Raw genomic sequence first — 24,735 nt, 5'->3', positions numbered from 1 at the left:
GTGATGAGGCTATAGCTGGTATCCATTTTGTTCAGGTCATACACCTTCACAGAACACCCAAGAAAGTTTCATGAAAGGGTACTCAAGGAGCTAACTCTTCAGGTGGAGGAGCAGTGTGTAAAACAAGCCAAGTGAAGCCTGTAAGATATCACCAAGGTGCCCTGTAGAGTTCTGAGACTTCAGTCTGCATTCACTGACTAAAAGCACTGCATGCACCACTGAGATTAGACATGATGGGTACATTTCCTTCCCATTTCCAAATTTGATATAATCCTGAACAGCAGTGTATTTGCTCAATAATGCCACCTGTTGATTGAGGAAAGAGCATGAACCCATTGGCTGGACGGTATCATGTCACCCTTGCACAAGGCAAATACCCACTTATTACTGAAGTGAACACCCCCTTTCAACTTCAAGAGACTTCCACACAAGCATAGTATAAAATGCATTTTATTTCCACAAAGACTCAAGGCACATGTGTCAACCCTAAAGCCCATGGTCCAAGGTATCTGAAATGACAAGATTAGGCAGAGTTGTTATTGGCTTTACTTTTAAGTGGTAGTAAGCAGAGTGACAGGGCAGAACACATACAGGCTGATCTCCATTACATTAACAGGCTCTGACCTCACAGTACACTTACCAGTTGTAGCCAAATCTTTTACTCCCGTAGTTGAGGTGGGCCCCAATCATGCTAAAAAGGTGAAGAATAATTAGTACTAAGCATCAACTCAAGAACATTTTAATAATATAAAACTCACCCTGTCGAACCCCCTGTGCTGGGCACAGCTTCAGTCTTAGCAGGAAGACGCCAGCCAAAATTGCCACTGGATGGGTAACCGGGCTGCTGGGGCTGAGACGGGTAGCCGGGCTGAGACGGGTAGCCGGGCTGCTGCTGCGGCTGAGACGGGTAGCCGGGCTGCTGCTGCGGCTGAGACGGGTAGCCGGGCTGCTGCTGCGGCTGAGACGGGTAGCCGGGCTGCTGCTGCGGCTGAGACGGGTAGCCGGGCTGCTGCTGCGGCTGAGACGGGTAGCCGGGCTGCTGCTGCGGCTGAGACGGGTACCTGGGCTGCTGTCCGGGTTTGGAGCCAGACCTTGGTTGGAAGGAATTAACCTGGTTCTTGGGCCCATTGCCTAGCAGCTGGGATAGATAGCCAGGCTGCTGGGGCCGAGGCTGGGATGGATAGCCAGGCTGCTGGGGCCGAGGCTGGGATGGATAGCCAGGCTGCTGGGGCCGAGGCTGGGATGGATAGCCGGGCTGCTGGGGCCGGGGCTGGGAAGGATAGCCGGGCTGCTGGGGCCGGGGCTGGGAAGGATAGCCGGGCTGCTGGGGCCGGGGCTGGGAAGGATAGCCGGGCTGCTGGGGCCGGGGCTGGGAAGGATAGCCGGGCTGCTGGGGCCGGGGCTGGGAAGGATAGCCGGGCTGCTGGGGCCGGGGCTGGGGCTTGGACGGATAGCCTGGCTGCTGGGGCCGGGGCTGGGGCTTGGACGGATAGCCGGGCTGCTGGGGCTGGGGCTTGGACGGATAGCCGGGCTGCTGGGGCTGGGGCTTGGACGGATAGCCGGGCTGCTGGGGCTGGGGCTTGGACGGATAGCCGGGCTGCTGGGGCTGGGGCTTGGACGGATAGCCGGGCTGCTGGGGCTGGGGCTTGGACGGATAGCCGGGCTGCTGGGGCTGGGGCTTGGACGGATAGCCGGGCTGCTGGGGCTGGGGCTTGGATGGATAGCCGGGCTGCTGGGGCTGGGGCTTGGATGGATAGCCGGGCTGCTGGGGCTGGGGCTTGGATGGATAGCCGGGCTGCTGGGGCTTGGACGGGTAGCCGGGCTGCTGGGGCCGGGGCTGGGGCTTGGATGGATAGCCGGGCTGCTGGGGCTGGGGCTTGGATGGATAGCCGGGCTGCTGGGGCTGGGGCTTGGATGGATAGCCGGGCTGCTGGGGCTGGGGCTTGGATGGATAGCCGGGCTGCTGGGGCTTGGACGGGTAGCCGGGCTGCTGGGGCCGGGGCTGGGGCTTGGATGGATAGCCGGGCTGCTGGGGCCGGGGCTGGGGCTTGGATGGATAGCCGGGCTGCTGGGGCCGGGGCTGGGGCTTGGACGGGTAGCCGGGCTGCTGGGGCCGGGGCTGGGGCTTGGACGGGTAGCCGGGCTGCTGGGGCCGGGGCTGGGGCTTGGACGGATAGCCGGGCTGCTGGGGCTGGGGCTTGGACGGATAGCCGGGCTGCTGGGGCTGGGGCTTGGACGGATAGCCGGGCTGCTGGGGCTGGGGCTTGGACGGATAGCCGGGCTGCTGGGGCTGGGGCTTGGACGGATAGCCGGGCTGCTGGGGCTGGGGCTTGGACGGATAGCCGGGCTGCTGGGGCTGGGGCTTGGACGGATAGCCGGGCTGCTGGGGCTGGGGCTTGGACGGATAGCCGGGCTGCTGGGGCTGGGGCTTGGACGGATAGCCGGGCTGCTGGGGCTGGGGCTTGGACGGATAGCCGGGCTGCTGGGGCTGGGGCTTGGACGGATAGCCGGGCTGCTGGGGCTTGGACGGATAGCCGGGCTGCTGGGGCTGGGGCTTGGACGGATAGCCGGGCAGCTGGAGCTGGGGCTGGGGCTGGGGCTTGGATGGATAGCCTGGCTGCTGGGGCCGGGGCTGGGGCTGGGGCTGGGGTTGAGGCTTGGACGGGTAGCTCATGTCCCAAATGCCAGGTGCAGAGCCATGATAGGAAGCTGCTGATAAAGTATCATCCAACAACGTTACATCATCTATCACCTCTTTGAAAAGAGAAAAGATCAATTTCTGTCCCAAAACCACAAAGTCAGTGAATTTAACATGTTACAGATAACAGGTCTAAATTCATTTCATTCAGTTAAATAGACATTTAAACTTTGCATCTTGAGTGTAACTGTAACCTGTAGCCTTACATTTAATGCTTGCCTGAACCTCTCCAATATTCAGCATCCATAGCAGCACCACACTGAAAAACAAAGACGTTTTAAACAGTCATTTTAGAAACTTTAAATGTGTAACATTGAACAGAGACAGAAACACTTGAGTTACCTCAGAAGAAGTCGCATGGCTTCAGCCAGAGAAAAGATCAAATGCAAACTGAAATGCTTCTATCTGACTGCAGCTGACCCAACACAACCAAAATCTGTCTTCCTTCCACAGAGGAGCAGTAACAGGTAACCTGCAGTGCACCTACTATAACCTGTTCTGACAGCCAATCACAGCTCTCCGTTCCTAAATGACTGATTGGAAACAGGTGGAGGCAATGAAGCTGGGTTCACTGTCAAACACAGGTGTCCTTCTTTGATCAGCCTCCACCAGTTTAACACTGAATCACTGATATCATAAGAAAGCAATTTCTATGTTTTACATACTCAGACCTTTTTTATTCAAGTAAATGTAGTAATATCATTTTAGTCTATATAAATAAAATGTGTAGAATCAAAAAGTAGCAATACTCCCTGACAAAATGATTAAAAAAAATAGTGAAGGAACATCATGTGCATCGTTCAGAACTGCCCAGAATTACACTGATTTTGGCAAAATCACAGATTTGTGAAATAAGGGCAACTTCATACAACTTTGCACCAATACATTTTACAATTTGCCTGAGGTCTTGTTTGATAAACGTGAAAGACATTACTCTGTCTTCTTAGATATTTTGTGTTTTTCCCCTAATGCACTTTGTGTTTGGCCCTTTCTCTTTGGTTTGCTGTTTGACTTTTATATCTGTCATGTGCTCAAAATCAGGGGCCATATTCACAAACATTCTGAGAGTACTCTAAGAGACCTCCTAATTTAAACTAAAAACTTTAAGTAAGGAGTCCTAGCTTAGGAGTCATCTAGGAAAGTTCTAAGAGCAACTCTGAGCAAGGAAGGGACAGAAACTTTACCTTAACGAGGAGGTGTGATTGACCCCTGATATATTCTTTTAACAGATGTGATTGATTGTCACAGACGTGTCCCTTTGTGAGTCTACAAGGTGAGGACACCCAGTGGACATGAAATTAACTACATCACAATATGAGACTGAAAGTGTTGTCATTGCTGGTGTGATCACTGCTGTTGGAAGGTCGAGACAGACCCAGGTCATCACTGCTGCACTGTTGCATTTTTACCAGTTTTCCAAATATCTTAGTGTTGTGATCATTTTGTTTTTGGTGTTAGTGTTATTTCATTAGGTGGGAAATGTGTGCCAATTCCTAACGAGATCAGCCACAAAGTATTCCTGCATGATCTAATCTGTAGCATTTAAAGGGCCAGTGTGTAATATTTGGCATGGTTTATTGTCAAATCTGAATCTGAATCTGAATCTTCTACCCATTAATATGTTTCTATAAGTGTATAATCGCTATAAAATAAAATTCATTTGGTTTTCGTAGCCTTATAATTATGCTTATATATATATATATAGACCAAGGGCCTTGCTTTAGAGAGGTCGCCATCTTGCGCCGCCATGTATGTACGGCAGCCCGAGCGGACAATCCAGCCAGCCAGAGAACGCGTTTCGCGTGTATCAATAAACCAACGAAGACAGCGGGAGGAAGGAAGAAGGAGGAGGAAACAGCAGAGTGTGTTAGTAGTTTGTCGATAGAGAGTAGTGAAAGCTTTTTTAGTTATAAAGTTTGCGAATGGACCACACTTACCACGCAACAGGAGAGAATGAACCCGAACCGTCATCTGCGAGGAAAAGAAGACGCAACTTCACTCCTTGTGATGCACTCTCTGCGGCGCTTTTCCTCCTGATGATATATCTCCCCAACGATGGTAGCAGTAGCACCGAATCCCATTCTGTGCATTCAGCCTCTCTTCTCACCCGCTCAGCATCCAAGTTCCTCATCTGTATGCTCTGGCTCAAACAGGTATGGCTCTGGATCTGTGTCCGCTACAAGAAACTCTTCAAAATCGCGTTCAAAGTCGTCCATTGCAGCTACTATAGTCCGGAGATATTGCTAGGCTAAATAAACAGCTGAGCTCTGTTTACAGGCTACGCTGTCAGTCAGTGTGCGGGCTGGAGATTGGTGGAGCAGAGAGGGGAGGGGATACCCGCTAGGTATTGTAAACAAGTATGTGTATTGAGTGTGTGTTACACTAGAAGAGTCAGAGTTTGGGACGGAGTCTTTTACACCCTGGAGTGTTACTGGAGTTTTTGGAGTGCTCAAATAAACTGGCCTTTTTCCCGAACGCTCCTCTGGTCTCCTGCTCGTGAGTGATTCATTACAATATCGTAACATGGTTTAGATTTCTAAATAAACATTTACCTCGTCGCTAGATAGACCTACTCCTGAAAAACTTGTGTCTGCGCAAGGCTTTTTGTCCCTTCGAGGCCACCGTCATTTACCTGATGGGAGGGGTGAGCAAGTGAGCCCTGCAATCTAGAATTTGACCACTGATGTCACTGTTTCCAACCCATTTTACACAGTGGCCCTTTAATTTACTCATTCACTGCTTAAATATTTCTCCAACCTCTTTGTTTCCATTTTCTCCTCTGCTTTCAGAAACTCCTGAGCCTCTTAAGAGACCTCTCTACTCCAGCAGTTTTTCACCTTAGCTCTTTCAAGGGCTAAGATGGTTTCTGAACAGCATCTTTGCAAAAGGATCCAGTCTTTAACTTGAAGGGGAAATTTAGGAAAACAGAATTCTAAGAATCACTAGGAAGCTTTGTGAATGACCCCTGAAGCTTAGTCCAACAATGATGCTTTAAGACACAGTAGACTGTGCGGAAAAATAAAGTCAAGGGTTTCACATTGGATTTCCAAAGACTTTCTGGATCTGTGGCCATTTGACCAAACTGCTTGTTGCTTGAAAAGTTTGAGATGTTACAGGTAGCATGGGAGTATTGCAACTGAAAGAAAACTAGTGTTGTGTATTCAGGTACTACTCCACAATGCTAGGCCAATAAATGCTGCGTTTACTGTAGTCTGCCATGTTATGATCTGGAGTAAAGTTTTGAGAGAAGTTTATTCTGGAGTCTTGCTGCCTTATTTCCATTGCTAATTCTTCCTCTTGGTGAAGAAATGAGCACACAGTCACTTTAAACAAGCTAGGCTACTTTTGAACATCCAACAAGTAATTTGTATGATGTTGCCACACCAAAACAGCTTACCAAGGTCAGTAAAAGCAGCACTGGAGCTTTTGGGACTGATGAACAAAACTGCATCAGCTTCAAGCAACGATGTGCTCTTGCTGCAGGTGATGAGGCTATAGCTGGTATCCATTTTGTTCAGGTCATACACCTTTCACAGAACACCCAAGAAAGTTTCATGAAAGGGTACTCAAGGAGCTAACTCTTCAGGTGGAGGAGCAGTGTGTAAAACAAGCCAAGTGAAGCCTGTAAGATATCACCAAGGTGCCCTGTAGAGTTCTGAGACTTCAGTCTGCATTCACTGACTAAAAGCACTGCATGCACCACTGAGATTAGACATGATGGGTACATTTCCTTCCCATTTCCAAATTTGATATAATCCTGAACAGCAGTGTATTTGCTCAATAATGCCACCTGTTGATTGAGGAAAGAGCATGAACCCATTGGCTGGACGGTATCATGTCACCCTTGCACAAGGCAAATACCCACTTGTATTACTGAAGTGAACACCCCCTTTCAACTTCAAGAGACTTCCACACAAGCATAGTATAAAATGCATTTTATTTCCACAAAGACTCAAGGCACATGTGTCAACCCTAAAGCCCATGGTCCAAGGTATCTGAAATGACAAGATTAGGCAGAGTTGTTATTGGCTTTACTTTTAAGTGGTAGTAAGCAGAGTGACAGGGCAGAACACATACAGGCTGATCTCCATTACATTAACAGGGCCTGACCTCACAGTACACTTACCAGTTGTAGCCAAATCTTTTACTCCCGTAGTTGAGGTGGGCCCCAATCATGCTAAAAAGGTGAAGAATAATTAGTAGTAAGCATCAACTCAAGAACATTTTAATAATATAAAACTCACCCTGTTGAACCCCCTGTGCTGGGCACAGCTTCAGTCTTAGCAGGAAGACGCCAGCCAAAATTGCCACTGGACAGGTAACGGGGCTGCTGCGGCTGAGACGGGTAACGGGGCTGCTGCGGCTGAGACGGGTAACGGGGCTGCTGCGGCTGGGAAGGATAGCCTGGCTGCTGGGGCTGCTGCGGCTGGGAAGGATAGCCTGGCTGCTGGGGCTGCTGCGGCTGTGAAGGGTAGCCGGGCTGCTGGGGCCGGGCCTGGGAAGGGTAGCCGGGCTGCTGCGGCTGGGAAGGATAGCCGGGCTGCTGCGGCGGGTAGCCGGGCTGCTGCGGCGGGTAGCCGGGCTGCTGGGACTTGGATGCGTACCTGGGCTGCTGTCCGGGTTTGGAGCCAGACCTTGGTTGGAAGGAATTAACCTGGTTCTTGGGCCCATTGCCTAGCAGCTGGGATAGATAGCCAGACTGCGGTTGGTGGTGAGGCTGCGGCTGGGATGGGTAGCCGGGCTGCTGGGGCTGAGATGGATAGCCAGGCTGCTGGGGCTTGGATGGATAGCCTGGCTGCTGGGGCCGGGGCTGGGGCTGGGACGGATAGCCGGGCTGCTGGGGCCGGGGCTGGGGCTGGGGCTGGGACGGATAGCCGGGCTGCTGGGGCCGGGGCTGGGGCTGGGACGGGTAGCCGGGCTGCTGGGGCCGGGGCTGGGGCTTGGACGGGTAGCCGGGCTGCTGGGGCCGGGGCTGGGGCTTGGACGGGTAGCCGGGCTGCTGGGGCCGGGGCTGGGGCTTGGACGGGTAGCCGGGCTGCTGGGGCCGGGGCTGGGGCTTGGACGGGTAGCCGGGCTGCTGGAGCTGAGGTTGAGGCTGGGGCTTGGATGGGTAGCCGGGCTGCTGGGGCTGAGGTTGGGGCTTGGACGGGTAGCTGGCACCCGGGGGCTGGTAGCTCATGTCCCAAATGCCAGGTGCAGAGCCATGATAGGAAGCTGCTGATAAAGTATCATCCAACAACGTTACATCATCTATCACCTCTTTGAAAAGAGAAAAAAAGATCAATTTCTGTCTCAAAACCACAAAGTCAGTGAATATAACATGTTCCAGATAACAGGTCTAAATTCATTTCATTCAGTTAAATAGACATTTAAACTTCTTGAGTGTCTTCTTGAGCATCTTGAGTGTAACTGTAACCTGTAGCCTTACATTTAATGCTTGCCTGAAGCTCTCCAATATTCAGCATCCATAGCAGCACCACACTGAAAAACAAAGACATTTTAAACAGTCATTTTAGAAACTTTAAATGTGTAACATTGAACAGAGTAGTGTTGCACGGTATACCGGTACTAAAATAGTACCGCGGTAGTATAGTATTCCAAATGGTACTATACTGCATTTGGAAAATACCGGTACTTTGAAATTGATTCAATTAATTAATTTAGTTAATTTATTTTACTCATTTATGCACACAAACACCTTCTTGTTCTTATTGGAGCACAGATTGCGCAAGTGGTGTGTATGACAACACCACTATCAATATTCGCAGCTGGCCCAAGAGAAAGTCTGCCTCGCAAAGGGAGACAACGAGACAACACCAACTTAATGAAACATTTGAGCAACCAAACCGTGACGTCCGTACTGAGGTACTTACCGAACCATGATTTTTTTGGTACCGTTACACCCCTATTATTTATTGTTCTAAAGGTTTGTATCTAAAAGGACTTTTCCTTAGGAAAAGTACCGAAGAGTATTGAAAAGTATCGAAATTCATATTGGTATTGGTACCGAAACAAAGATTTTGGTATCGTGACAACACTAGAACAGAGACAGAAACACTTGAGTTACCTCAGAAGAAGTCGCATGGCTTCAGCCAGAGAAAAGATCAAACGCAAACTGAAATGCTTCTATCTGACTGCAGCTGACCCAACACAACCAAAAGTCTGTCTTCCTTCCACAGAGGAGCAGTAACAGGTAACCTGCAGTGCACCTACTATAACCTGTTCTGACAGCCAATCACAGCTCTCTGTTCCTAAATGACTGATTGGAAACAGGTGGAGGCAATGAAGCTGGGTTCACTGTCAAACACAGGTGTCCTTCTTTGATCAGCCTCCACCAGTTTAACACTGAATCACTGATATCATAAGAAAGCATTTTCCATGCTTTACATACTCTAGACCTTTTTTATTCAAGTAATGCATCATACCTAGTTACAGGATCAACCACACCTCTTCACTAAGGTAGAACTTTCTGTCCCTTTTCTTTTCAGATTTCTTTACCTCCGTCATGGATAGCTCGACCAAACACAGTGACATCAGCAACATCTGCCCAGAAACTGCCATGTTGATGTATAAATGTACCTCAGCTGTCACAGTGGCTTCATGCCTGCCACTGACTGAACTATTGTATAGTCGTGTTTAATAAGTGGTCAGACTACGTGGTTCTTTTCTTTATGTGTGAGTCACTAATGCACCTGCTCAGATGTTAATGTAGGCATTCTGCCTGAGCAAGTATAGCAAAGCAATTAACAGTTTCAGCTGGAGGAGCAGCGTGCACAACACAATGTCTTGTAGTCGAGCCAAATGAATCCTGTAAGGTATGATCAGATGAGATCTGCATTCAGAAGATGCCCTGTGCAGCTGTTGTAAGACTTCAGTTTGTACTCAGAGTTACTAGCTAAAAATGCATTGTGTCACTGAGGTCGAGCAAATGTGTCGAGTATGTTTTCTTCCATTCAGAGGCATAGCACATATGCATAAGCAGTCTCTGTAGGCTCCCGCCCTTCCTCTCTTGATCCATGTCTCTCTCACGCACTTTTTGAATCATTTTTTACAAAGTTAGTTTGCTTACTCTCCCTTTCCTTTCTTTCTTTTGTATTGGAAATCCCAATTTTCTTTTCTGGGTAAGGACATGACAGAGTATGTTAGTGCTCCGGCTGCATACTTAGCATACATTACTCAGCTCCAGCTCCAAACTTCCTTACAGTAACCCTGCAACAGAAACTGGCAGTTCTCCTGGGTGAAGGGACAACAGCTCCTTTGGCAGCTAAATCTATATCAGTCTGTCACAACCTGAGGGACTAACATCTAATATGTATTCAACTGTAAGGGAAAAAAGTGTTCTACATTTAATTGTATAGAAATGAAAAATGGACTGCAGCATATGATATTGAACCTGTACCCAACACCTGTGTATTAAATATGTATATAAAGTATGAATGCCTGCAACGTAAAATATGATTACTTTTTATTTTTACTTCTATTTATTGATTTAATTTTCTATTAATTCATTTATTGTTATTATTATTATTATTATTATTATTATTATTATTATTATCATTGTTGTTGTTGTTATCTTAATTAATATTATCTAATTCATTTATTTTATTTTGCTGTCCGGGTTTGGAGCCAGACCTTGGTTGGAAGGAATTAACCTGGTTCTTGGCCCCATTGCCTAGCAGCTGGGATAGATAGCCAGACTGCGGTTGGTGGTGAGGCTGCGGCTGGGATGGGTAGCCGGGCTGCTGGGGCTGAGATGGATAGCCAGGCTGCTGGGGCTTGGATGGATAGCCTGGCTGCTGGGGCCGGGGCTGGGGCTTGGACGGATCGCCGGGGTGCTGGGGCCGGGGCTGGGGCTGGGACGGATCGCCGGGGTGCTGGGGCCGGGGCTGGGGCTGGGACGGATAGCCGGGGTGCTGGGGCCGGGGCTGGGGCTGGGACGGATAGCCGGGGTGCTGGGGCCGGGGCTGGGGCTGGGACGGATAGCCGGGCTGCTGGGGCCGGGGCTGGGGCTGGGACGGATAGCCGGGCTGCTGGGGCCGGGGCTGGGGCTTGGACGGATAGCCGGGCTGCTGGGGCCGGGGCTGGGGCTTGGACGGATAGCCGGGCTGCTGGGGCCGGGGCTGGGGCTTGGACGGGTAGCCGGGCTGCTGGGGCCGGGGCTGGGGCTTGGACGGGTAGCCGGGCTGCTGGGGCCGGGTCATTTTATCTTTTTACAAAATGCTTTGGCAATAAAATAACTTTGGGGGCGTCAGTGGCATTCTCATGCAGGGATGGACTAAACCATAGTGCTTTTTTAAGGGGTGAGAAGGGCCTGAAAGAGCTTTCCCCTTGTTAAAATGAAAAGTTCAGTCTTTATACCAATTTATTCATCTAGTTTTAATTTAGTTATGGCACTAATTACGTAGAAATGAAAATTTGCAAACAAAACCAAACTGTTAATGCCAGGCTGACGCCCTTCCCATTGCAGCCCTGGATAATCAGTCCCACTTTTCTCCCACTGTGACGCCCCTGCTTCCATCTTCAAAGCTGATTGAAATCCAGCAGCTGTGTTTACTAGATAGTCGTTTTGTAATTTATTTTTTTATTGCTATTATTTCCCCTATACTGTCACCTGTCAGTTGGAGAATAAAGTGAGAAACTATTGGCTGGTTAGTGTCTCGCATCACTCTGGCAAACATGCACGAGACAGAAAAAACTGGACCCACTCACAGCTCCATGGAATAACTTAAAAAGAACAAGTTTTGAAAGCCCCAAATCCACCAAGACCTTACCAAGTACAATGAACACCCCTTTCAGCTTGATGCAGATAAATAGATTTCAAAACCAATGGACAGTCATGGTACAGGCTTCAGTTCATCAAGGCCCATCAAACACCTCCAAGATATCTGAAATGACAATATTAGCCAGGAGTAGCTATTGGCTTTAACCTTAAGTGGCAGTAAGCAGAATGACAGGGCAGAACATGCACGCTTTTCTCCGGTACATTAGCAGAGACTGACTTTACAATACACTCTCCCCTCAGCTGTAGACATATATTCGTCTACTTGCGTATTTGAGATGAGTCCCACTCATTTTAAAACTGAAATCACAACAACATGAGAACCAAGCATCAACCACAAGGTAAATGATTTCGACATGGTGCAGGTGAGTAGAAATCTAAGACTTTTGAACAGCCACAGCAGCACCACACAAGAAAGAAAGACATATTTATTTAACATGTTAAGAGAACATCTTTTATTTAAATTGTCAACTTCTCATCTTTATTTAGTGCATTACAAGACATTTTAATTGTTAATATCATTCTATTATTCTTGCCAAATACGTCAATTGTGACATATATCTGAAAGCATCAATCATTTGAAAAGTTAATATTAGTTACACGCCAATATAAGCTGCCAGGGACCACTGCACAAAGTGTTCAATCAAAACAGAGTGTAGTTATGTGACTGTTTATGAAATAATGGGTTCAGTAGACACCACCTGTCTCCACACTCTCTCTAAAGAGGAAGGACACGTCTGCACATACAATCAACACAGTGCTAGAAGTATATATTTTCATGTTAATCACACGACTGCTCAGCTGTAAGGCAGCCTTGTTTTACATGTCAGGTGGTGCCATCTAGTGGCAGAGAGAAAGTATTTCATACCCTGGAAATAAACAGCAGTCTACAGACAGGTGACAAATTAAAGGTAGAACCTGAATAAATGAGAAGCATTTATGCATGCAATGTTTTTCTTTCTTCACAATCTATGTGTGTTAGATATATTAACACACTGGGGGACATAGACATTTGATTAAAAAAGAGATTGTGTTGGTGGTTTGAAGGCAGTTAGGTTCAGATGTTTTGGGATAAAATACAGGAGGTGGACAAAATCCCGCCATAATCACAATCAACTCTCTTCTATTAGCAATGAGTCGCATAACTGTTGAGTAGCCACATATTTTTCTTAGGAGTTAGTGCAGATCAAAACCAGAATTAAAACAAAATTAAATGAAAATTGCACATATATTCACCAGGTGGTCAGAAACATGATGTTAAATCATAGGTGTCAAACAGACTGCCCACAGGCCAGAACTGGCCCACTAAAGGGTCCATTCAGTGCGCTGGATGACTTTGCACGGCTAATATTGATGCATGTATGAAGGCTAAGAGGTGCCAGGTTTCAGGGGCAAGTTAAGTGTAAGACTTTTCCAGCCCAATGAGAGAACAGATCTCTGAAAAAACAGTGAACACTTATTGTGGTCATATTTAAAGATACAGAAGATCCAGATTGCGCAAAATACAATCAGCAGCTTCAGTACAAAAGAATGAGACTTCTTTGCCTATTGTTAAGGCACTGCCAAAACTTTAGATTTGTATCTGGTTTGTAAGGCAGGGGATAACTTAACCTGCTTCCTCACTCGATTTCACTTTAGTTTAGTGTGGTGTTACAAGTATTACTACACAGGAGTGGAAAGGTATGAAAAAATACACATGCACATGACCGAATGTGGAAATACTGAGACATATTGGTGAAACTGTACTTATTTTTCTTGAGACATCTCAGGCTGTTCATCATCTGGTTTGTAAAAGAATGAACATTTTCAGGGTGTGCTTCCTTACACTAAAGGAAAAAACTTGAAGGTGTGGTTATTTGTCGGCTATTACGTGACGTGTTTTACTGGTCCAGCCAACTTAAGATCAGACTGGGCTGTTTGTGGCTCATGAACTTACACGAGTTTGACGCCCCTGTTCTAAAGAAATGCTTCTGTTGCTCCATTTCTGCTAGAAAATGAGCAAGTGTTAGCTACTCAGTCAGCCATATCAACCTTAAAAGTTGTGTCTCAGCCTTGTTCAGCATTTCCAGTGCTGGAAAACAGGTTAAACAATACAATAGGCCCCAATGAGACCAGCAGACTTAAGATTGGTTCAACTCCGTCTGAAAGTAGAAGCTGGGGCTGAGATGCTGTGTTGGCTTGTCATTACCAAAGACTGCCTCTCTGTACTTGTATATAACAATAAATAATGTAAAACTTGAAACTTGTATTCAGAAAAGTATATTATTTAAAACTGTATTCTGTGTGTATCATTTGGTAATACGTCAGGGGTTGATTGAGGCATGTTTAAAGTAATCAAATTCATTTTTAATGCAGCAGCTGCTTACCCTTACAGTCTGTAACACTAAAGCCACATCTGCTGAGTGGGTGGTTCAGATTACATCAGATACATCTATGTTTGAAGTGTGTATTGTTTCATAATGTACAAGTTAAGCTCACTGCAGTGCCACAGGCTTTTAGTGCCATCTAGTGGCACAGAGCATGTGTAGAATATTTTCTGAGGTCATATGTTGCTCAATGTGTGGTGGTGTTTGTACATGGTGTTTGTTGGCGGTGTTTTGTGTATCCAAATGTTGTGACAGATTGTGAAAACAAATGTCCTCATGGGACAATAAAGGCTATCTATCTATCTATCTATCTATCTATCTATCTATCTATCTATAAACATTTAGGGTGCGTTCCGAATTACATACCTTTTCTCTTTACTTTTAGTGCAGCTGCCCTTAAAAAGTACACACTGTTAAATGCAGTATGCACACAATGAGGCATACTACTTCCTCACAACGTTACTCCCTGAGCTTTGACCATCTTACTCATTTAAACCTCTGACAGTTGATGTGACTTATTGGGGTCATAAGTGTACAACTTCCCCTTCTTTCATTTTTTTTAGGCCATGCGGCAAGGTGAGTGTGCTTGCTGATCCTGTAAGTTCATTTAGCTCCTTTAACTTTAGCTTATATTATAGTTATGCTATGTAGCGTGTGAAATAGAGTATGGTGAATGTGCTAGGAAAGGTAGTATCAGCCCTGCTTCTACCTAGAGCTCACATGTACGGAGCCTGGGTTTGGTTGAAGATGGCAGTGCTGTTTGGGCTGAGAGAGCCATGTGTAAGTAAGGTAAAGGAGGTTGTTGGGTTAGTGTGGGGAGCAGTGAGACCTGGCATTAGGGGAGTGTCTCTGGGATGCTAGAGATCACTGTCTAGCCTCCTGGAGGTGTCGTGGGACCAACTAGACGAAACACTGGTGAAAGGAGGTTCCCACCCGATGACCCCAAAGACATGCTAGTTATCACTGCTCATTGGTTTGTATAGTTAAGCCTTGCCATATTAGCTTATCATAGGGCTTAGGTTTTTCACTGAGTGTTGATCCTTTCTCTAGAGCACAAACTTCTTGTGTTTATTTGAACAGGAGCACTATCTTTCTGCTCTGTCACAGAGCACTGGGAATGTCTAACCCTATATAGTAAGTGATGACGGAAAACTGCTATACAAGCAACAAGATCATTTTTGGCCTTGTTTCCATTGAACGATGTCAGTAAGTATCTACCCTGCTGAAGTGCAGGACATCTACTTATCAGAACACAGGCAGCTGTCATATGGTGTTTTGCAGTTTCCTTAGGGAAAGTGAGGCATCTCTGTGTCTCATGGGCGAACTTTGTGTATGGAAACAAACAGTTTCCTCATGAGTGATGACCTCATGTAAAGGCTCAGGCCAGTTCGCTAACAAAGACCACGCCAATAAGATAAAGATTTGGAATGGTTTATTGCATATAATGGATTAAGGGTTTGGAGGAAAGCATTAGGGGGGTGATGGGGTGAAGGTCGAAGGGATAAGGGTTGAAGGGATGAGGGTCGAGGGACGAATGGATGAAGTGTTAGGAATAACACGATGAGGATCGAGGGATGAAGCGTCAGGAATGAAGGGATGAGGGTTGAGGAATAAGGGAATGAGGGTCGGAGATGAAGGTCAAAGAGAAAAGGGTCGAGGGAATGAAGGGGGCGGGATGAAAGGAAAAAGATGGAGGGATGGGAGTGGAGGGTCGAATGGATGAGGGGGTGAAGGTCAAATGGATGAGGGTCGGTGGTCAAATGGATGAGAGTCAAAGGGATGAGGGTTGAAGGGATAAGGGGATGAGGGTCGAGGGGATGAATGGATAGAGGGTTATGGATGACAGGATGAGGATCAAGGGATGAAGACTGAGAAATGATGGGATGAGGGCCAAGGAATAAGGGCATGAGGGTCGGAGATGAAGGACGAAAGGATAAGGGTCAAGGGATGAAGGGTGCGGGATGAAAGGAAAAAGATGGAGGGATGAGGGGATGAAGGGTGAGGGATGAGTGGATAAGGGTCGAGGGTTGAATGGATGAGGGATGATGGGATGAAATTGAAGGGATAAGGGTCGAAGGGATGAGGTATGAAGAGATGAGGGTTGAAGGGATAAGGGGATGAGGGTCAAGAGGATGAATGGATAGAGAGTTATGGATGACAGGATGAGGATCAAGGGATGAAGAGTGAGGAATGAAGGGATGAGGGTCGAGGAATAAGGGGATGAGGTTCGGAGATGAAGGACGAAGGGATAAGGGTTGAGGGATGAAGAGTGCAGGGTGAAAGGATGAAGATGGAGGGATGAGGGGGTGAAGGGTGAGAAATGAATGGGTGAAGGTCGAGGGTGGAATGGATGAGGGATGAAGAGATGAGGTTGGAATGGACGAGGGATGAAGGGAAAGCGGATGAAGAGTTGAGAGATGAGGATCGAAGGGATGAGGGTCAAGGGGATGAATGGATAGAGGGTCAGGGATGACAGGATGAGGATCAAGGGATGAAGGGTGAGGTATGAAGGGACGAGGATCAAGGAATAAGGGGATGAGGGTAGGAGATGAAGGACGAAGGGATGAGGGTCCAAGGACTGAGGGATGATAGGTCAGGGATGAATGCATGAGGGTCTAATGGATAAGGGATGAAGGTTGAAGGGTTGAGGAGATGAGGGTCGAAGGGACAAATGGATGAAGGGTTAGGGATGACAGGATGAGGATCAAGAGATGAAGAGTGAGGAATGAAGGGATGAGGGTGGAGGGATGAATGTTGGGTCTCTGGATTGTAGATAAGTATGATGATAGATGTGTTGAAGGCATGGTCTTTGGTCCTAGTTTATAAAACTAAAATTGAAAATTTTTATCCTTGTGTGTAAACTTGGTGTGTATGATGTGAGAATGATCTCCTAGAAAATGGAACCTTTAGCTTACAAATAACTTTTCACTCAATGTATTATGGTGTACATCTAGCATGCTTCGCAACAGTAACCCTTGACAACTACACGGAGTAACCTATTGAGTGTGGGTTGAACGTAAGCTTTTTGGTGACTGCAGTACTAGCAGATGACCAGCAGATGGAGCTCAGCCTTTACAAGGGACAAAAGGGACATTGCTCTACTATGTATGCCTGACCTCACAGAGGTCTGTTAATACAAGATTCAATAAATAGCAACCTGAGATAAAATGTAAATGAATCAATCTATATTTGGAACGTATACAAGCATCCCTTAAACTCATTTGCCCTTAACTCTGTAATAGATTTAATGCACTACACTGGAGACCAGCTCAGTGTAATTCTGATGATATGTCTCTCGATAGCAGAGATGCCTCACTTTCCCTAAAGAAACTGCAAGGCTACAAAACAGCAGCCCATGCACTAATGAGGACCCACTTAAGTGCACTTTGGCTGTTGTTGCATGTACAGCAATTTTTGATCATCACCTATAGGGTTATACATCCATATTAATCAAATATTGTTGAGTAGAAACACTGTCGGATGTCTGATGAAACAACAGTGTGGCTCATGGTTGTCTTCCTCTGAGTTTTTCTTCAAAAACAGTATCAGTATCCGTTAAATTAGCCACTGTTTAAAAGTTGTTTTAAATAAACATCACACAACCACTATACACTATAAACATGGAAGGCACAATAAAATACATATCCCACAATACAACAACTACAATAGACATACCTATATACACATATCGGATATCGGATGGACTACAGATTATTAGAACAGCGTGCACATTTGCAGATCCAGACATATTTCTGTATATATAGTGCACACTTTTGCATGTGTGCATCTGGTAATGTAAGTTTTACCTGTAAATCTATCCAAAAAAAGCTGTTTTTTTAAATCTCTTTATTGTTATTTTAGGGTCCTCACTGTTCTTGTAACAACTGGTGTTCAATGATCTTTAATAATCTGTTATACTGTGAACTCTATACCCTTCACTGCTGCAGCAATAACACAGTTTCCCCACAGGGAACATAAAGGTTTCATATAATGAGACACTGTGCTCCGTTAAACTGCTGACTGTCAGCAGGGCTGAGCAGGAGCTGGGGAGGATGTCTGAAACGGGGGTTAAGTGAGAAAAATGAAGCCAAATCAAGATAAAAATGTGATAAGTTGAACATTAGAGATGGTTAGATCACTGTATATAACATGCTGCTCTGGACAAAGGCTTTAGGTCTGGTTAAAATCTAAATTAAAGGGAAAGTAGGTGTCCTCTTAATCAAGATAAGACATTTTAACCTGTGTGTATTTGTCTACTTCATGACTAATGTATTTCTTGATTGTATTTATCACTATTCTACATTTTCTATCTGTTCAGTTTGGGATATGTGTCCTTATTTTTTTGCTTTGGCAAGACAGTTTCAAACCATTTTTATTTAAATATCACTAAAAGCTGACTTTTATTACAGTCAGCATCATGACATAAAGTATTTCTGTAGCTACACAGCGTATCTGCCTCCTCAAAGATTTAATAGAGCTGTTCAGTCATGGACACCTGGATAATTTACTTCACATTTGTTGCTTATAGGTGACGTCAACCTTTTGAAAATTGTAAATAAATTTAGCTTCGAAAATTACTCTAGTTACCTGATTTGGGGCAATAAAAGGTGTGAAAACCTAAAGCAAACATCCCCCAGAGAAACATGCAAACATAAGAAGGATGATGAGTTGTGACTGACCCAATATGCAGTATGACTGGCCTGCAGAATACATGCACTCTGCATTATACAAACAAGGGGGGAAATATATAGTGTGAGGCCTTCTGAGTCCATTAAACAAGAGCTCACACTCATTGTAAAATTCATTGGAGCACGGCGGTGTGATGCTTTCCTTATCTGGCTACTTCTGATTCTACAAATCTCATTGTTTTACATTTTGCAAACACTAAAATGATACCAACGTTTTTACATGGAAGGTGCATTGTCATGATTCAGTGTTTAAGTGGTAGAGGCTGAACAAAGAAGAGTGATTGACACTACTTTAAATGAAGGACACCTGTGTTTGACAGTGAACCCAGCTTCATTGCCTCCACCTGTTTCCAATCAGTCATTTAGGAACGGAGAGCTGTGATTGGCTGTCAGAACAGGTTATAGTAGGTGCACTGCAGGTTACCCGTTACTGCTCCTCTGTGGAAGGAAGACAGACTTTTGGTTGTGTTGGGTCAGCTGCAGTCAGATAGAAGCATTTCAGTTTGCATTTGATCTTTTCTCTGGCTGAAGCCATGCGACTTCTTCTGAGGTAACTCAAGTGTTTCTGTCTCTGTTCAATGTTACACATTTAAAGTTTCTAAAATGACTGTTTAAAAATGTCTTTGTTTTTCAGTGTGGTGCTGCTATGGATGCTGAATATTGGAGAGCTTCAGGCAAGCATTAAATGTAAGGCTACAGGTTACAGTTACACTCAAGATGCTCAAGAAGACACTCAAGAAGTTTAAATGTCTATTTAACTGAGTGAAATTAATTTAGACCTGTTATCTGGAACATGTTAAATTCACTGACTTTGTGGTTTTGAGACAGAAACTTGATTTTTTTTTTTCTCTTTAAAGAGGTGATAGATGATGTAACTTTGTTGGATGATACTTTATCAACAGCTTCCTATCATGGCTCTGCACCTGGCATTTGGGACATGAGCTACCAGCCCCCGGGTGCCAGCTACCTGTCCAAACCCCAACCTCAGCCCCAGCAGCCCGGCTACCTGTCCAAGCCCCAACCTCAGCCCCAGCAGCCCGGCTACCTGTCCAAGCCCCAACCTCAGCCCCAGCAGCCCGGCTACCTGTCCAAGCCCCAACCTCAGCCCCAGCAGCCCGGCTACCTGTCCAAGCCCCAGCCTTTGCCCCAGCAGCCCAGCTACCTGTCCAAGCCCCAGCCCTTGCCCCAGCAGCCCAGCTACCCGTCCAAGCCCCAGCCCCAGCAGCCCGGCTACCCGTCAAAGCCCCAGCCCCAGCAGCCCGGCTACCCGTCAAAGCCCCGGCCCCAGCAGCCCGGCTACCCGTCAAAGCCCCGGCCCCAGCAGCCCGGCTACCCGTCCAAGCCCCAGCCCCGGCCCCAGCAGCCCGGCTACCCGTCCAAGCCCCAGCCCCGGCCCCAGCAGCCCGGCTACCCGTCCAAGCCCCAGCCCCGGCCCCAGCAGCCCGGCTACCCGTCCAAGCCCCAGCCCCGGCCTCAGCAGCCCGGCTACCCGTCCAAGCCCCAGCCCCGGCCCCAGCAGCCCAGCTACCCATCCCAGCTGCAGCCTCACCACCAACCACAGTCTGGCTATGTATCCCAGCTGCTAGGCAATGGGCCCAAGAACCAGGTTAATGCCTTCCAACCAAGGTCTGGCTCCAAACCCTGGCAGCAGCCTGCTTACCTGTCGCAGCAGCCCGGCTACAAGCCCCAGCAGCCTGGTTACCCGTCGCAGCCCCAGCAGCCTGGTTACCCGTCGCAGCAGCCCGGCTACAAGCCCCAGCAGCCTGGTTACCCGTCGCAGCAGCCCGGCTACAAGCCCCAGCAGCCTGGTTACCCGTCGCAGCAGCCTGGTTACCCGTCGCAGCAGCCTGGTTACCCGTCGCAGCAGCCTGGTTACCCATCGCAGCAGCCTGGTTACCCGTCGCAGCAGCCCGGTTACAAGCCCCAGCAGCCCGGTTACAAGCCCCAGCAGCCCGGTTACAAGCCCCAGCAGCCCGGTTACAAGCCCCAGCCCCAGCAGCCCGGTTACAAGCCCCAGCCCCAGCAGCCCGGTTACAAGCCCCAGCCGCAGCAGCCCGGTTACCCGTCCCAGCCGCAGCAGCCCGGTTACCCGTCCCAGCCGCAGCAGCCCGGTTACCCGTCCCAGCCGCAGCAGCCCGGTTACCCGTCCCAGCCGCAGCAGCCCGGTTACCCGTCCAAGCCGCAGCAGCCCGGTTACTCGTCCAGTGGCAATTTTGGGACTAAAAGAAGATTTGGCTACTGGTAAGAGTGAAGTCGGTTCATGAGGAAAAGCCTGTATCTTTCTGCTCAACACCACTTCAGATTAAAGCCAATAATAACTTCTGACTTGTCATTTCAGATGTCTTGGAGATGTTTCATCTGATGGGCCTTGATGAACTGAAGCTTATATGTTAGAGTCTCTGGAAAAAAAAATAAATGCATTTTGTCTTACGCTGGTGTGAACATCTGATATTTCAAGATGAGTGTTTGTACCATACTTGGTAAAATCTTGGAGGAATCTTACCTCTGGTAATGCCATCGAGCTGTGTGAGTGGGTATCTGTTTGTCCCATGCATGGGTGATGTGAACCACTTTCCAGTCAGTGGTTTCACACTCCTTGACAGGTGGCAATATTGGACGAATGTAGTAGGCTACACATGGTGGCAAACAATGCAGACTTTAATTCAGCTTTGTAAATGGAGAGATGCATTGAACAGTGATGCAGAATTTAAACCAAAGGCTTACAAGAACTCTACTGTGCACCACCTCAGGTTTAGTGACTGTCTGAACCTTATAGGTTCACTGACATGACTGTGCTTGTTGCACTCCTACAGAATTTGTTCACTTTGCTATCTGTTCAGCCAGAAGTTTGTGCAGCTGCACAAAAGCTCAATGTAGGCTGAGTCTTAAACAATCCAGTCAATTTGATGACATGGCCTTAAACTGGTAACCTTAACACTTCTGGGTTGCTGTTAAATTGGTGTGGAAATATCCAATGTTCAGAATTGGTCAGGGGTCACTTACAGGGTCATCTCAGGACTAAGACACTTGGTATTGATGTAGGACTGTCAGAATCTAAATATCCAGCTCTGCTGTGTTAAGGCTTTCTACACTAGGTTTATTAGAGCAATTAACACTTACAAAAAACAGTGAGACCTAGTTTAGCTTTATTTAGCAAGGCTACAACATGTAGTTAGCTTAGTTGCTAGCAGAAAATTGCTGTTCTATTAACAAGGATTAAAATGCACTTGATGTCAAGCCTTTTCAAAAACATGGTTGCTTACATGACATGGATCGGTTTAGACCCTATGGTCTTCATCAGGGTGCAAAAGGGTGGATATGTGTCAAGCAAACATTTTATAAACTTGGAAATCAATTCTCTAAATTGCAGCATATTCTGTTTCTACTTAATGCAAATATTTTTAACATCACAATTTTTATTTTTTTTACCTTTAAACACTGAGTATTGACAATTTCAAACAAATCAGCTTCTATAACTTGCAGCATTCAGACAAACATTTTCCCCCAAATACAACATGCTAATGTTATTAGCACAAGCCTATGGCATTTTACAGTGTATATAAATTAGCTGAGCAGCTAGCAGACTTTTCCTCTTCACATGAAGCCAGGGACAACATTTCACAAAGGTAACATTACAAAATTCAGCTCCATTACAACTCACAAGGTTCACTGACAAAACAACTGTCTTATACTAAACACGTTTTCAAAACAAATACGCTATCATTATTAGCACAAGCCTATGGCAGTTTACATTGTATAAATTAGCCTAGCAGAGATTTCCTCTGCTCATATGAAGCCAGGATAAATCACACACAAGACTTAAAATGCTATTTTTGTGGAGGCTTTATTGTCTTCACAATTTGTTTATTAATCTTTGAAATTAAAGTAGTTTCCACTGAGGGAAATGGTTTCAGCTTACAAAATAGACAAAAGATGTCCTGCATGAGCCCCCATTGTCTTCAAATTCTGGAAACGCCCCTGCTCCATTCCTACTATACACATTAGGCCTGTATTATATATATATAAAGGGAATTTGTTGAAGGGTTTAAATGAAAGTAAACACTGTGACTACCAGCCCCACTCTCCCCTTCAAATAAAACCACCTGATTACTTCATAATTCCAGTTTTCCCTTCACCAAAGCTAACTCTGGATGAGCTCAGTGGCCTATTGAGGGCCAGCCGTCCCACCCATGGTTAGATAATCCAGTCTGGGACCAAGCTGTGACCTCAGGATGACGTGCCGCTCCGGCCCAGCCCATCCTGCGATGCACCGCCGCTGTCTGCCCTGCAGTCTCTGTCAGAGACGACAGTATTCCCACACGTCAAGGACTAACACCTCCAGACCGGTTTATCTGCAGCTTCTCATGCTTTGTATCGACCACAGACCTGCTGCCGACCACCTGCGGCAAGGTGAGTGTTTCATTTCGGTTATTGTGGTGGTATTTGTTAGGCGGTGGAGGAGGGCAGGCGGAGGAAAACGGAGAAAGGAGGCTGAAAAAATGATGCCTCGGTCGGTCATAACGGGAAAGACGCAGGCTTTGCTTCCCACCGTTATGTTCCGCTCCTTAACATCCTGTCGTCTTTAAACAGACTGTCGTGTTAAATGAAAATGGAGCCAGCTGGGTCTGTGGCGTTATGTTATTTTTTTAACGCAGTGGCACAAAGGCAGCGACACAGACGGTACCGGAGCGGTTTGACACATCACGGTGTTTCATCCTTTATATGCAGGATATAATACAGAAGATAAAATACACACTGTGACAGTGACAAGTCTTTATTCATTGTGATGATATGAAATGGTTTAACGGTGCCCCAGCAGCAGCCTGCATCCCAGTGTTATCACCATATTGACCCGATGTTACTGGAAACAACAGCGGCAACAACCAGCGTCAAGTTTGACACAATAAAGCAACACTGTTTCCGCTTTGACTACAAAATAAAAGCCTTTTATTTTTGTTACATTCAAGCGGAAGTCATTGTTAAAACTTAAATTGAGGATTTAAAATGACTCATTGGACAACAGTAGAAAAAATACATAATATAATATAATATAATATAATATATTATATTATATCCTCCTAAGACCCTTTGTCTTCATAAGAGGACATCACATTTTGGGTTTACTTGACTTTATACTTTATTCAACTCAACTTAGACCCATTGTCCTCGTTCGTGGACACTTTCTGTGCCATCTAGTGGCAGTAAGAGCACAGTGCACTAATCCATGTAAAAACAAAATGGCAGCCATCTCTGCAAAGACAGTCTGCAGCCGATCCTGACACAAAATTTATGATTAATAATGTTCATTAGGGTTGGATGATATAGCCCTAAAATAATCTCACGATATTTCAGGGTATGTTTGCGGTAACAATATTCTTGACGATATGTCAAATTAGTAAAAAACAAAATATATATGTTTTATTATTAATTTAAGAAAACAGTATTGCAACAAAAATAAGTGATAGTTTTACAGTTTGCTTCAGATATTCCGTAAAAACAAAACTAAAATGATTTCTCATTTCTTTAGTTTGTGAATAACAGTAACTCAGAGTGAGATTCAGCTTCTGTCACAATATTAATTGTACACCTAAATAAAATCTACCACTAATTACACATTTAAACAGCTCCCAAATAAAAAAATGTTCCTTGTATATAATGAATAATTTTTAATTATTTAAAAATATAGAACAAAACATAAGTATCAAAAATGATAAACAGTAATATCAGGATACAAACAGTGAAAAATAACATTGGCATCATAAAATACCACAGTATTTTATGTAGAAATCAAATAAAATGCAACAATTTGTTTTTACGGTAGAAAAAAAACAATAATTTATTTACAAAGGGAGAGATGCTAAGTAAATAAGCCATAAATAAATAGTTTAAATAATGTGAAAACATCAATGTAATCCATAACTGACAGAAATTGTCTAAAAATATGAATAAACTCTTTATTAAGGACTCCTGGAAATACAATACAGTTCGTATTATCTACAGAATTTTTAGCCATAGATTCACTTTGTATAGCAACACTCCATTGAAATATTTTAAAGCGATAGTTTATTTAGTCATTCTTGTATAAAAGCATTATTGAAAGCGTTATTTTTCCCCAGTGCACACCCAGATGCTTTTATTTTGAAGGCAGACTGGCTCTACTTCCTGGTGTGCTATAGTTTGTGGGTGGATTGTGCCGTGATGAGG

At 45.9% G+C, this 24,735-nt stretch overlaps 4 protein-coding genes across 12 annotated transcripts in view; 2 read left to right on the top strand and 2 right to left on the bottom strand.

Moving 5' to 3' along the window:
* Positions 1 to 434: 434 nt before the first annotated feature.
* On the bottom strand, positions 435 to 3,199 carry LOC144464229 (uncharacterized). Of its 4 annotated transcripts, none has more exons than XM_078170479.1 (6): positions 3,041 to 3,199; positions 2,905 to 2,957; positions 2,647 to 2,712; positions 759 to 2,601; positions 641 to 691; positions 435 to 509 (listed from the first exon to the last, which is right to left on the bottom strand). In XM_078170479.1, coding segments are annotated over exons 1-6 (2,031 nt in total). In that variant the 5' UTR covers positions 3,058 to 3,199; the 3' UTR covers positions 435 to 508. The 4 variants fall into 4 exon arrangements, with proteins under 4 accessions (XP_078026605.1, XP_078026606.1, XP_078026603.1 ...); XM_078170480.1 differs by having other exon boundaries at positions 2,647 to 2,709; XM_078170477.1 differs by having other exon boundaries at positions 759 to 2,712.
* A 3,419-nt stretch (positions 3,200 to 6,618) lies between these two features.
* LOC144464228 (uncharacterized) lies at positions 6,619 to 8,921 on the bottom strand. Of its 3 annotated transcripts, XM_078170476.1 has the most exons (6): positions 8,766 to 8,921; positions 8,127 to 8,179; positions 7,752 to 7,915; positions 6,943 to 7,697; positions 6,825 to 6,875; positions 6,619 to 6,693 (listed from the first exon to the last, which is right to left on the bottom strand). In XM_078170476.1, coding segments are annotated over exons 1-6 (1,041 nt in total). In that variant the 5' UTR covers positions 8,783 to 8,921; the 3' UTR covers positions 6,619 to 6,692. The 3 variants fall into 3 exon arrangements, with proteins under 3 accessions (XP_078026602.1, XP_078026600.1, XP_078026601.1); XM_078170474.1 differs by having other exon boundaries at positions 6,943 to 7,915; XM_078170475.1 differs by having other exon boundaries at positions 6,943 to 7,912.
* A 10,004-nt stretch (positions 8,922 to 18,925) lies between these two features.
* LOC117250706 (uncharacterized) lies at positions 18,926 to 20,961 on the top strand. Its single transcript, XM_078170473.1, has 4 exons — positions 18,926 to 19,081; positions 19,166 to 19,218; positions 19,434 to 20,772; positions 20,870 to 20,961. Coding segments are annotated over exons 1-4 (1,410 nt in total). The 5' UTR covers positions 18,926 to 19,064; the 3' UTR covers positions 20,871 to 20,961.
* Positions 20,962 to 22,783: 1,822 nt separating this feature from the next.
* rusc2 (RUN and SH3 domain containing 2) overlaps positions 22,784 to 24,735 on the top strand; it is a 63,446-nt gene continuing 61,494 nt past the window's right edge. For 3 of the 4 annotated variants that reach the window (XM_033619540.2, XM_033619539.2, XM_033619538.2), the window contains exon 1: positions 22,802 to 22,941. The gene's annotated coding sequence lies outside the window, so the exon portion shown is untranslated. Of the gene's footprint in view, positions 22,942 to 24,735 lie in introns of all 4 variants that reach the window. The other variant, XM_033619537.2, reaches the window with a different exon arrangement.

This window comes from Epinephelus lanceolatus, chromosome 9 (assembly GCF_041903045.1).
Source record: "Epinephelus lanceolatus isolate andai-2023 chromosome 9, ASM4190304v1, whole genome shotgun sequence".
Lineage (NCBI taxonomy): Eukaryota > Metazoa > Chordata > Actinopteri > Perciformes > Serranidae > Epinephelus > Epinephelus lanceolatus.
Note: the sequence above shows the minus strand (reverse complement) of the source record. Positions and strands in the feature narration are given on the sequence as shown.